Source organism: Drosophila ananassae, chromosome 2L (assembly GCF_017639315.1).
Source record: "Drosophila ananassae strain 14024-0371.13 chromosome 2L, ASM1763931v2, whole genome shotgun sequence".
NCBI lineage: Eukaryota > Metazoa > Arthropoda > Insecta > Diptera > Drosophilidae > Drosophila > Drosophila ananassae.
In genome coordinates this window covers 12278080-12292173 of record NC_057927.1, presented here as the reverse complement: position 1 = coordinate 12292173, position 14094 = coordinate 12278080, and the positions used below count along the sequence as shown (strand labels likewise).

The following is a 14094-nucleotide window of genomic DNA, read 5'->3' as shown; positions in this document are numbered from 1 at the left end:
ACTTGACCCGAAACTACAATGAACAAATAACAAGGCCAGAGCACAAGGCAACTTGGACACTCTGGATATCCTTTCTGAGCTAAAGTTTAGCAACAACAAAAAATGGAAGTAAAAAACTGAGGGGAAAGATGAGAGAACGGGGAGAGCCGGCCGAGAGGTTGAGTTCATATTTTATGCGCATAGCGGCACATGTTTAAATTAACATAAAGCGAAATTGAGCTGCTGCCGGGGCGGTGCCCAGAAGTTGACATTAGGCACACACACACACAGAGAGACATATACCGTATGTACTGCGACTTTCTCCGACTTTCGCTAGCGCTACCGCCCCCAGACGACAAACTCAAAAATTCAACACAAAAGTTGAATTTTATATGTCAAATTTCGGGCTAGGGTAACCCAAGCAGGCAAGCCAGGAGAAAAAATGCTAAAGGATTTGTGCGCGGCCCTTTTACATATTTTTTTTTGGTCGGGTCAGGCACATAACTGTGCATGGCATAATAATGATGCCCCACTCAACCGCAAAGTGGGCGCAGAGTACGAATCGGTGGCCGAGGGGGCGTGACACCTATGAAACACGATGGCGATTGTCAACTGTCTGGTCTGGTCATTCCTCCCCAGATTCCGCTCAAATAAAGTGGAAAGTCGATAAATGAGGAATCAAGGCGTGCGACAAAGCCAACGGAAATCCGATTGGAAATGCATATTCGTAAGCCATAGGAAGCGGATTGCAGAGCCGGGCACGGATAAATGAGTAACCAGACGTAATCGTGAATCAAAAATTAAATTAAATCATCAGTCCCCAAATAATATTTTATGTATTATATTTAAATGTTAAGCCATTGAGATATATTATAATAAGTATATTTATTTTTGAAACATATATTAACTTGCTTAATCAAAGTTGACAAGATTTCTTCTCTCATATTTGTTTTATAACCAAAGCCAGCTCATAAAGTTTTCATTACTCAGACGCCTCTTTGGCCAATATATTGCACTCTGGCCAGTTCCTCATCTAATCCTTAGAACCCAGGTTGATGTGATAGGGAGATGATGCGTCCATTGGCTTATTACCTTATTCAAAATAAGCAAACGCAAATATTCGCACTCGACCTTAGCCAGAACCACTTGGCCCGAAATGTACACATCCAAATGTATGTGCTTGTGCCTACTATTATATATCTGCTTAGGAATTTCTTCTTTGATTAGAAGCAGTTGAGCTGAGTTGGAATTAAATGGAACACTGGCCAAAAATTAAAGCTAAAAATTTTGAAATGTATGAAAATAAAAGGCTGAGAATAAAGGCTAGGTCTCTAGTTTATTCCAAAAGCCATAAACATAAACAAATTTTTGCCAGTGAATCATCTAAAAGTTGGCTTCTTGGTTTGGGCAATTTCCTGATCGGAACGAAAAAAGGACAGCCCATAAATTTATGTACCGCCCTTGTGGCCCCAATAATGAGTAAAAATTTTCGATAATTCGGGGTTTCTAAGTCGCTTTGGTGTCCCTTTTTAGGTTTTTTTTATTTATTTTCTTTTTTTTGGTTTCGCTTCACCGAACACGGCTCATTTGTAATTCACTTTCAGTGTCTATTTATTTGCAATTTATTATGGATCGTTTGGATGAGTGGAAAAGAAGAGATGCGGAATGAAATGCCGGCTCATTGGATTATCGAACTGACTTTGATTTCGGCCCCGTAGAGTTAAGCCTCATGGGGCGGAGGATGAAGACGGGTATGTCTAAAAAATCCCATAAATGTTAATTGCATTGTTGGCTCCATTGTCTCCCGACAGCTGGCTGGAATGAGGCCGACAATTATGTGACCCCTCACAAACACACACAAGGCAGAGGCCAAAAAATTTTTCGGCCAGGACATCAAATTCATTAGAAGGAGAACGGATAAAGCGTGTCCTGGCTTTTGGAGTGCTGATGCTGCTTCTGTTCCTGCATGCAAAACGATGTTTTAATATGAAATTAGTTGAGTCCTTTGCTTTTTGGCTTCGGATCTGGTTTCGGTGCGTGCGGCAAGCTGGTGAGCTGGAAAACTGGACAGGACTCAGCACTTGGCAGAAGTAAAACAAATACAAATTGCTTGCCATGTACTTATTTGGTCAACAAATGACAGGACATTCAGTGGCGCACGCTGGCAGTAGAGGAGAGGGAAAACTTATAGTCAACATTAACACAACATTGCGACTGTTGACTTACGCAACAAGAAACAAAAACAGTTATTGCCGCAGTAGACACACTAAAGCCACAAAAGTGGGAATCTACCGTATGGATATGGAGAAGGGATAATGGGGAAATGGGGATAGAACGGAAGCAGTTAGCATTTAAGTCTCTGGCTAACGACAGGCCTGGTCTATTCAAGATGAAACGCATCTTGACCCCCAGCAATTAAGACAATGTGAAAATGTGTGTTTCATCGACTTTTTAAATGGAAATTCCTTCACTTCTCTTGGACAGAGCAATCTTTCGGGCGGAGCTATAAATCATTAGAATGTTTTACGCTTTAAAAGAGTAAACTAAAAATATGTTAGATAAACTTTCATAACTTTCAACTACCAAATAAAGTAGTGACGGAAATTATATGTTATTTATAGTCATAAACGAGAGCAAGTCGAAGGAATAGTTTGGCTATTCTCCTGTTAGTTTTCTTTTTCGTTTTCGCGAAAAAACTCTAATGGACTTGAGGTGTTTTTTTGTTTATTTCTCCGCTACCCCACCGTTAGCACCATTCGCCTTTTCGAACTGACATGCGGCAGGCTGCCTCGAACTTTTTCAACTGTCAATTAAAAGCGAAACTAATTAAACTTGGCAACATTGGGGCCGTCGAGACGCGTAATTAATCGACACATATACATACACCAGCCGCAAAAAACTCCCACGCTGGAAATATTGGGCGGCATTGCTAATGCAACAAACGCTTAAAGTTTAATTAAACTTTTCTACAAAACAACGAGTCATGGCCGCCAATGAGGATGACGACAATTATTAATCAATTTGGTGATTTTGTTAGGCAAAAAGGATTTAACCAAGTGCCTTAGATGCGAAAAACAAAAAACTACCGTGCGCAAACAAAATTATATCCGTTTTTTCCCCTGAGTTAAATGCGATTCTAGTTACAAAACTCTGCCACACAAAAAGCTGAAATACAGAGGAAAAACCTCATTGTCATCATTGGTGAATACTAGGCTATAAATGGCGAAAACTGGAAGAAGATCCAATATTTGAATACTCTTTTAAAAACCCAACAATTTATACAAATTAAACTTATTCTTCTCTTATTCTAAATTCGTCGTAAAAACAAACTCTTTTAGTTTCGGTTTATTGAAGATAAGATCGTATCCAATTCCGAATAACCCTACCACGGAAAGGGTATAATAAGAGCAAAGTACTAAAAACAATATGGCGTCACTTCCGGTCGCGTATTAGCGACAGCCAGGCAGCAGGGAGCTTACTTCTGGATTAGAGGAATGGAACATTGCATTGTCATGAAGCGTGCCGCAGCTTAGCGACTGTCATTGTAGTGGCTACCGCTTTTTGCCCCATTGTCTGGGCGTCATCATCATTAACGTCAGGGCGGAGCGGGGCGTGCAATTTGATCGATATACACCTTGGCCCGAAGTCAGGCCAGAAATAATTTTGAATTCGCCAAGCCCTTGGGCAGTTTCAACCTCAAATTAGATTAATGAGCTTGGCAGGCGGCAAAGAGAGCTAACCAGATAAGGTTAAGAAAAAGAAACACCAGAACAAGAACCAAAACCAAAACCAATCCGAGATGAACAGAACACTCATTATGCGCCGCACGAGTTCGATTTGATGCTCATTTACTTGTTTGTCTGCCCCATGATTTTTCTTTCAGCCGGAATTCCCTTCTTCCTTTCTTTTTTAACACCCGATGCTACCCGGTGTTGTCTCCTTCTCGTGGCTGGCTCACCGCAATAATTGGAAAAGTTTTCATTTGAACGCCATCAACGACAGCGGCAACAGCATCAGCAACAACAAGAACAATGGGGCGTGTTACTACAACAAGAAAATTGCGGTTCCACCAACAACACCAGACCTTCCACTAGCAGCAGCATCCAGCAGCGGCAGAAGCCAGCAAAAAGTCATCAAAAGGCTACTAAAGGTTGACGCAGGCAATAGCCAGTGTCCCCCCACTTTTCGTCCTTTCATTCTCCATTCCCCGTATCAGGAACAACTCCATCCCACTCCTTTAACATCGTAGCTGCACTGAGAAAAGTGCAACGATTTATGTATATTGATAAATTACTGGGTCCATGTTATTGAGAAATATTTTTCTTACAGTGGCTGCCCATCTTCAACCAGGCATCCTCATTCTGTCCTGCAACTTTTTGCGGCCATCGCACGCTCTCATAGATTTGGCACGCAACGGACCACGAAAACGAAACGAAAACACTTTGCCCACAGAACAGACAGAGAAAGGGAGCCCAGAAGAGATAGTCTACTGACGGCGACCAAGGACCAGGTCATGCTCTTCTTTTGTCCAGATGACTCGCCCGCATTCTACGATGCATTGCCTTATGAAAAGGGTTTTCTTAGCGACTCTCTGTCCTATTACATACATATGTGGCCAATTTATATGCCTTAAAGAGTATTTAAAGTCTTACTTGCTTATAAATAAAACAAAGAGAAAATTACAAAATAACACTAGTGGTCAAGAACCTATTTATTGGTACATTAGAGAGAATATTACGTATTCGCCTAGTTGAATTCTACTGTTCATCCAGGAATTGCAGTTTGCCTACAATGATTCAAGTTTTCATTATCAGCTCTGGCACTTCGCACTTTTCACCGGCCATCCCGTGTTTCTCCAGCGCCTGTTCTCGGCCATCCTCCACTCAGATTCTCCTGGCCAACTTTTAACCGCCCCACCCATTTTGAAGCGAACGTCAGCAAGGAAAAGCAGCAGCAGTTAAATGTGAAAAGTTCCATTTCGGGTGGATTACGTCGTTTATCCTGGCAAACAGGCACACAGAGACTCGGACCACACGCACATATACGAATAAGCAGGCTCACTCACACACCCGAATATAAGAGGAACAAACCCTGGCCCAGGATAATCATCGAGAATGGGGCAACCGTTTTCGATCCGTCGCTGGACAAATGCATTTTCGACGCGCTTCAAATGCGCCGCCAACCTATACTTTCGCCCATGCCACTCTTTTGGCTCCAAAGAGAAAAACCAATGAAAATGTTTGCACCGCTCACAATGCTCTCGGATCCCATGATTCTAGCTGGGGGCGTGCCATTTTAGGAGGCTGCAAACAGAGTGGTAGGATTCAGTTATAGCAAATGCTAATGAAAAGTTCCTCGTTACCGGTTTCTGGATCCGGTTGCGGTTCAGGATTGGGTATTAGTTTTTCGTGGCTATTGAAACCAAATAAAAACAAGAAAGGAAAGCTAACTTCGGGCGGAGCCGAAGTTTATATACCCTTGCAGTTGAGTCGCAGTCCGCTAGGTGGCGCCACGCATCTTATATTATTAGATATATAGCGGATCGTATATAGTTGGCCGATCCTTATGAAACTTGGCAAATCGAATTATTTTGCCAAAAGAGGAATCCATTGAAACTCCCATCCTTCTAACTTGAAAAACAACGAAGTTATAGCATTTCCGATCAATCTGGTATATGGTAGCTATAGGATATTGTTGGCCGATCCTTATGAAATTCGACAAATCAAATTGTTTTTCCCAAAATAGAATCTCTACCAAATCCCATCTTTCTAACTTAAAAAACACCAAAGTTATGCCAATTTCGATCGTTCTATGACAGCTATAGGATATAGTCGGCCGATCCTTATGAAATTTTGTACATAAGATACTTTGGTCAAATATAACATGTGTGGAAAGTCCCAACCCTCTAACTTAAAAAACACCAAAGTTATGGCATTTCCGATCAATCAGTTATATGGCAGCTATAGGATATAGTCGACCGATCCCGGCCGTTCCGACTTATATACTGCCTGCAAAGGAAAGAAGGGTGTGTGCAAAGTTTCAACTCGATAGCTTTAAAACTGAGAGACTAGTTTGCGTAGAAACAGACAGACGGACAGACGGACAGACGGACCGACGGACAGACGGACAGACGGACAGACGGACAGACGGACATGCTCATATCGACTCAGGAGGTGATCCTGATCAAGAATATATATACTTTATAGGGTCGGAGAGGTCTCCTTCACTGCGTTGCACACTTTTGACCAAAATTATAATACCCTCTGCAAGGGTATAACAAAACAGAGAACTTTCGTTTTAACATTTTAGTTTATAAAACTTAAAAATTTAATTGCCAAAGGAGGAAATTTTAATAAGTGATTTTACCTTTTTTTGAAGGCTTCTACTTTGCGACTTAAAACAATTCCCCCGAAGGTTTTAATTAGTTGCAAGAGTTTTGCTTCTCCGTCGACAGTCAAGAGGGAACGAAGACCACACAAGTAACATTACAATGGCAGTGTGCTTTCCTTACAATGCCCCATTCTAATTTCCTTCCGACTCATTTGTTTCCACTCGCTACCGTTGCCAGTTATCTTTCGGCACTCAACACCTCCACCTTCAAATCCACCGACACACACATTCCCGGCAATGTTGTGTCAATAAACCCGCACAACTCCTGAGCCACTACCAAAATGGATATAGGGTTAAAGGGGCTATGGGAGGAAACTGGAGCTCCTGTAGATTTGCTTACAGCTTGCAGTGCCATGCAATTTAGTTGAATTACCAAGTGAAACAATGGCGTCTGTTAATTGGTTTCCTTTGTCCTCGGCCCTCGGTAATGGGGTTGCATCCGCTTTAGACCAAAATCCAGCTCCTCTCGCCCGCCCTTTCCATCATCTCCGGCTGCCCCTAGGCTGTGGCTATGACCGAAGCTGTGGCTGCTGTTTGCCAATTGCTAGAAGAATTTAAAATTGTCTTTGCCGAGGCAAATTTATTAAACAAACAAAAACCCAAAGTCGAGAACTTTTGGTAGGGGAGGCCAGGCGCTCCACAGTGCAGAGTGAGGTGGGCCACAAGATCGAGCCTTCAAGCAGCAAGTGAAGTGCAGCCATGAAAATTTGCATTTTGCACTAACTAACCTAAGGACAGGAGCTTGGACCATGGACCGAGGGCGACAGCTGACAGCCCGGTCAGTGCTAATGAATGTCAAGTCTCAGATCTTTTAAATGCACTTGGAAAACGAATGGGTAAGGATTTAATGTTCCCTGTATTCTTAAAATGTAAAAATAAAAAAATATTATGTTGCCCAATTTAAATCACACTTAATCTAAAAATCAAATTTAAATAATTAAAATAAAATGAAATTATTTTTGTTTAATGTATTTCTTTTGTATGACTGTCTCGCCCCTTAAGTTCGGTGGTACTTTCCCAGACTTATCCGAATGTGACTTGGACCAGCTTGCTTATCTTTATGATGGCGCATAACTAAATGGCCAATCAGAGGAGCTGCAGCTGACAAATGATTGTCTTGGCCGTTCCTAAAATCTTCCCTTCCCCACTGTTGACTTCTGGCCAACCATTTTCGGGTTTGTGTTTTGCGCAAATTTAAGCTCAATGTTCAGCATGAATTAGTTGGTTGTTTGCATTACCACTTCTTGGAAATTCCTCAAAAGGAGATTTAAATATTACTTGATATCTCCATAAACAATGGCCAAAAAATTCAAAAATATTTCTTGTGAAAGTTTCTTACCCAAACTAAGTTAAAACCCAAGATCATTTTTGTCCAAAAAGTTTCCTATGATTTCACAATATTATAACCTGATTCTGTACCGTCCCCGACTGTCACTAAAAGAATTAATTAAAGGGCATTAATATGAACTGGCTCAGAACACGTGAAGTAGTTTGTTTGTCTTGAGAGACTATTCAATTTCATCATTAGCCGCTGTGAGACCGTAAGTTGAAAGAAATATAGAGTGTTTGGAATAACCTTATTTTGAATTAGATTATTATTCTGTACTCTTTCGAAGACATTGAGAATTCTCTTTTTTATTGGGGTATCAATGATGAAAATGAAAAAGTTATTCCTTAATAAGCATGATACGCTACTTTTCAGAACCCTAAAAAGCTCACTGATTATCTACTAAAGCTCAACATAAAACAACTAAAGCTCATATATAAAAAGTCTTGACGATCACCTCTGCCAGTCGTTGCTTTAGACTCGTTTAGTAACTATGAGATTTCATACTGTCATTGCCTTTGTGCTTTGTGCGCTTGGCGCCCAGATGCTCGAAAGCGAGAGCGCCAAGATATTGGCTACTCTGCCGTTTCCGGGTCGGTCGCAGTACATCTTTGTGGAGACCTATCTGAAGGCTTTGGCCGACAAAGGTCACCAGGTGACTGTTATAAACACCTTCAGGAATAAGCCGTACCCGAACATAAGGTTCATCGAAGCCGTTAAAGTTCAGGAATACAGCGATGGTATGTAATCTATTTTTTAAATAAAATCAAAAAAAAAACTTTAAAGTTAATTCTCGCTTTTAAATTCTAGATATGCTAGGATCGTTGAATGAACCGAGTCTGTGGCAACAATTAAACTCCTTGGACTCTATTTTAAAGAACTTTACGGAGACTACCTTGGAAGATGAGGGTGTAAAAAAGCTACTGAACTCTGGAGAGACCTTCGATCTTGTCCTGGCAGAGATGCTTCAAATGGAGCCGCTTTATGCGCTAGCGCAGCACTTCAACGCAAGTTTGGTCGGCTTCTCGAGTTTTGGAACAGATGAAAAGGTCGACGAAGCCTTTGGAAATGTATCGCCGCTGTCATATAATCCATTAGTAACTTCTCCCCGCAACAGTAGAATGACATTCGTGGAACGTCTGCATAACCAATATGAAGCTGGCATAGAGCGAATTCACCGCCATTGGGTACATCTGCCCGCAATGCAAAAGCTCTACCAAAAATATTTTCCGAACGCCAAGAAAACGATGGAGGAGGTTATGGACAGTTTCTCCCTAGTTTTGCTTGGTCAGCATTTTTCCCTGAGCTATCCACGTCCTTATATGCCCAACATGATCGAGGTGGGTGGGCTGCACATCTCCCATAAGCCAAAGCCGCTGCCAGAGGATATAAAGAAGTTTATTGAAGAATCAAAGCACGGAGTAATCTACTTCTCCATGGGATCGAATGTTAAGAGCAAGGATTTGCCACTGGAGACCCGAGAAACGTTGTTAAAAACCTTTTCCAAGCTGAAGCAGAGAGTGTTGTGGAAATTCGAGGACGACAATATGCCGGGAAAACCAGACAATGTGTTGATTAAGAAATGGTATCCCCAACCCGACATCCTGGCACATCCCAATGTTAAGATGTTCATCACCCATGGAGGCCTGTTGAGCTCTACAGAAAGTGTTTATTTTGGAAAGCCAGTGCTGGGTTTGCCGTGCTTCTATGACCAGTTCATGAATGTGAAACGCGCCGAGAATGTGGGATTTGGATTGGGACTTGACCTTAACAACCTTAAGCAATCAGAGCTGGAAGAGTCCATCCAAAAGATTCTCACTACACCCAGTTTTGGACAAGTGGCAGCTGCCATCGCAGAGCGGTATCGGGATCAACCACAACCTGCTTTGGACCGAGCTGTCTGGTGGACAGAGTATATAATCCGACACAAGGGTGCCCCTCATCTGCGATCAACTGCCAGAGATCTTAACTTTTTCCAGCTCCATAGTCTGGATACACTGACAGTACTTTTTGGAATACCTCTTCTCGTTATTGCAATCCTCATCAAACTGTCTAGTAGATTGATTCGAAGCAAACCTCAAAGGTGCCCCCATGCTGATAAGCTCAAGAAGCAATAGAAGCTTTCTTTATTGTTTGCTGTTGTAAGGTTCGTAATCTTATCGCCTGTGTTTGTTGAAAATATTTTATTTTTATTGTCATAATTTAGATTATTGTATCACCGACTGACTACGAGAATGTGACGTATTTGGGTTGATTGTTTTGGGGAACACCACCTTAAACTATGATGATTTTTGATAATGATAACCAAAATCCAACGAGCGGCCAGCTGAGGGTATTGAACTTTTCTGATTACAGTCGGCCAAAACCCAATTACTTCAAACGCTGATATGGGACATGTTTTTTCGAAAAAAATATGATTAAATGAATGAAAAATGTTTATAGCCGATTTTACTTGCACGTCCGCTTTCCGATTATCTTCTTTGATTAATTCAATGAAAGCTTTACTTGTAAACACATTGAACCGCTTTAAAGCTTTTATTTTCAAAAAAGACGAAATGTAACAAATATTCATCTCATTTGCATAATTTAAACATTTTCGCCCACCAAAAACTCCAAATCCTTAGTCATATAAATCCATCGCCAAATCCGACGATTCCATATCAATATTGCAATTGATTTTAAGCTGTTGTTAAATGCACATAATGTTGAAAGGCGGAGTAAAAAGCCTCGCATTTCCATTGTGAAACTTTTCCCGGGCTGAGAATATTTGCATACACTCGCATTACTTGTCCCCCGATAGCCCGAATACCAACGGGTGATAAAAGGGGACAGCCGAGACCAGGATAAAAGAAGGTCCAAAGTAGTGGAAATGGAATCCCCGAAAACTTTTGGCTTTGTGGCAGGCATCGACCTTCCTTCTTTGCCCGCTCTTGGCTCGGCTATAAGTCAATAAGCGAGTGTTGAGCTGCAAAGCGGCGCAACTTTTGGATGCTTTTGAAAAATGAACTCAACAGCGGCGGTCGAGGGAACGGCCCCCGTCATTTGTCTAGCAAGTTTATTGCAGCGCATAAATCGGCTGGCATTGATGACAGGCAGCAGCTCACACACTAAATCAATTATGATTAAAGCTCATTACATTTGCAGCACACGACTTGGGGGCCACGACAACCACAAACTTGTGCGGAAATTGCTTGGGACGAAGGATTGGGACACCAAGCTGGGCGCTCGGCTTAAGGGGGTCTTCGGTGTACGTTTTTGGGGTGTGGTGTCACCCTGCAATGACAATGATTTGCCTTGCCATCGATTGCTGCAATGCCCACTAATGCATGCGCCGTGTCACTAATTTTGAATGCACTGGGCGCCTGGCCCACAAAAGCAGCGGTGGATATTCGGTTCATAATTGAGAGGATAATTAGATGAGTGTCAAGGGTCTTGGATACCGTCTAGGAGAATTGGACGCCATAATCCAATATTTCATTAGAGGGGCAGTTCCAGCAAATACTGCCAAGAAACCTATTTCTTGGTTTTGAATACAAAACTCTGTCGTTTGGAATTTTCTTTGTCAGTTTGGTTTTCAAGCCAACTCGTGTGTATACAGTGCCCTACAGTTTATCAAAATTAAGGGAAATAATTCACCATGAAACAAAACAAATTGCGATGCATATCAGGAAGGGGCCGAGAGTCTGAATGAAAGATAAAAGTCTATCGGAGTTAATGACAGCGTCAGCTTTCTTTAGAATCAACTTACTTTGCTTCACTGGCAAATGTGGGGAATAAAGGAAGAAAGCTCTGTATTATTTAGCTTGCGTTTATTTCTCATTCAATATTTGTTTTGTGTGTTGAAAGACAAACTCCCACTCACACGAATACACGAACACACGGCTGATACGGCGCAAGGATATTTTCTACTGGCGTATGTCTATGTGTTTGTGTCGCTTCATATAGAGGCCTTCTCACTCTGTATATAAATGCCTACTTATAACGACATTTAATTTCAAAGCACGCACGCACAGGACGAGCCTGCAATATTGAATATTGAAGCGACTTCCACAGATACTTACTCAAAGCACAAGGTCGTCGTTAGGCGGGGATACATCGATGTAATGAAAGGTTAAATATATTCTTTCTTGAATTTCTAATACTAAACTACTGTAGTCCTAGTTCACGAGTTTAAAGCCTTTCTGCTCTAATCTTTTGTATTCTGGAAAATGCTTTCTCAAAGATCGTTTCAACTCACCATGCCCAAAACGACGATACACTCACATCATCAGCCTCCTCCATGGACAATGAATGCAAAATCAATGTATGACCAGGCACCAAGCTATGTTATCCCCTGAAACTACGCCCATGGCACGCATACCAGATAACCGCGTACACACATACGGCGGCACCCATTTGCACCTACACGATGCTGCTTATTTAGTGGCCATGAACAGGACCTGGTCATGAGCTCGGGTCTCCGGCCCGGACCGCTTTGTTTGCTCATCGCCGCAGACAGTCAATTTATTTGCAACACATGCAACAGCGGCGGTATCCGAAAATGGCGTCTTTGCACCTTCTAATCCTGGACGGGCTTACGTTTTTGCCCCGAGCACTTTTGGTGGGCCACGTTCCATGGTCCGAGACCCTCGGGGGTCTGCGCATAAATCTCGCACGCACAACATAATTACCCAGCCAACAAACGTTGAATGACCGAGAGCGAATGGGCGGAGCGAACGGTATCCCCCTCGAGTGAGTAAGTTAGTGGCGCCGTGTGGCTGACTACTTACTACTTAGTGGCAAGTCTATGCCGTTAATGCCACATTTAAGACCAGAACGGATGGCGGTAAGCGGTGACTGAAGGCTTAAAGTTGCCAAAAGTGGACTACAAGCGCCTAAGCCGGAAGTCCAACAAGAGCAGAATGATATGACACAGAAGAGTTCTTTTGAGGAATTTAAATTCATTTACCATATACCATTTACCATATAATTGAATAAATTGGTTTTTAATGATACTAGAATAATAGGAATTCACTTTTCGAACATTTCATACTTAGTTTATCCATTTTTAATTATTCAAAAACATTAAACGATATATTGCCACCCTCAAACCACCTGGAAAAATAGTGAAAGTTGAAGTTGGCCAGCCAAATGCCTCATTTTTTGTGCTACTATGATTATTATGTGGGTTTTTTTTATTGCTGGACAAGCCTTTCTTGAAGTTATTAGAGCAGAAAATCACATAAACGCAAATGAAGTAAGTTTCAGGCCAGCGCCATGCTTAAAAGCGTGCAAAAAGCAGCCAAACAACTGTGTAAAGTACAGTAGCAACAACTACGAGTACAACTAACAACTGTTAACAACACAACAAAAAAATAATAATAAAAAAGGAAGCGAACAAAACAAGTAGGGATTCTGCGCGAGGACGAACAATGGGAAATGCGAGCAAGGTGCAGGAGAGAGGCTTCAGCGAGAGAAAGCTGAGTTTTTGCCATTGCCAAAGCAAATATGCAAATTGTTGATTACAAACTTTTGTTGCAGCAGCTTCGCAGCACCCACTCCTATGCTCTAAAGTCCTCCTGCCCCACTCCTGCCAATCGGACTCACTGTTTAGCCCACTTCCCTTGGTTATATAAATATTTAAGTATCTTCGCTTTGTTCCTACTGCTGGCATTCGCTGTCCTCTATTCGCCTCCCCGGACGGACGGCATTGAGAATTGTCTAAATTAGACTTTTGAGTATTTTGCATATTTAATTGAAATTGCATTTCTTAAATAACTCACTGTCATTTGCACAGTCGCAAACAAAATGCGAGTACATGTGCCGTTTATTTGTGCATTTAACCACAGTTTGCCTATCTCAGCTCCTCGCCTCTGTTCCTCGCCACTGCGTGTATTTGTTTAGTTTTATAAGAGTTTATTCAAGTGCATGTCTTACCAAACTCTTTGTTTATTTACTTTTACCCTAATTACAGCAGCAAGAACAAAACGGAAACTACAACAGACCGAGAAAAAAATCCGAAACTCATTTGCAATTTGTTTAATCAACACTCGGCGCCCAAGCAGCTGCTACACCCCGTGCTCATACCCACACCCACGCCAAAAAAGACAAGCTAACACTCACACTGCATACCCAAATCCACATTACACATACGGCACGTGTGCCCGGGACGAGGTTCGAGCCTTGGCAGCAGTCCCCTAGAAAACTTTCCGCTTGCCAGCAAAGTCAAATAAACATGCTAATTAAAAGGCGTCCAAATAAGAGAAGAAATCGGAGAAGAGAACAGAGAAGCTGTGGAAATGTTTGACCCAATTTAATTGGTTATCCTCTGAAAGTAGCTCGCATCAGGCCTAAACAATCAAACCGAGAACAGAACGAATTATCCGGTACACTAGATGAAAAACCAAATGGTAAAAATC

General features: G+C 41.9%; 1 protein-coding gene across 1 annotated transcript; it reads left to right on the top strand.

Annotated features, from left to right (window-relative positions):
* Positions 1–8150: 8150 nt before the first annotated feature.
* LOC6499523 (UDP-glycosyltransferase UGT5) lies at positions 8151–10133 on the top strand. Its single transcript, XM_001954409.4, has 3 exons — positions 8151–8436; positions 8507–9842; positions 9903–10133. Exons 1-2 carry the CDS (start codon positions 8190–8192, stop codon positions 9811–9813), a joined length of 1554 nt encoding a protein of 517 aa, XP_001954445.1. The 5' UTR covers positions 8151–8189; the 3' UTR covers positions 9814–9842; positions 9903–10133.
* The last annotated feature ends 3961 nt before the right edge of the window (positions 10134–14094 follow it).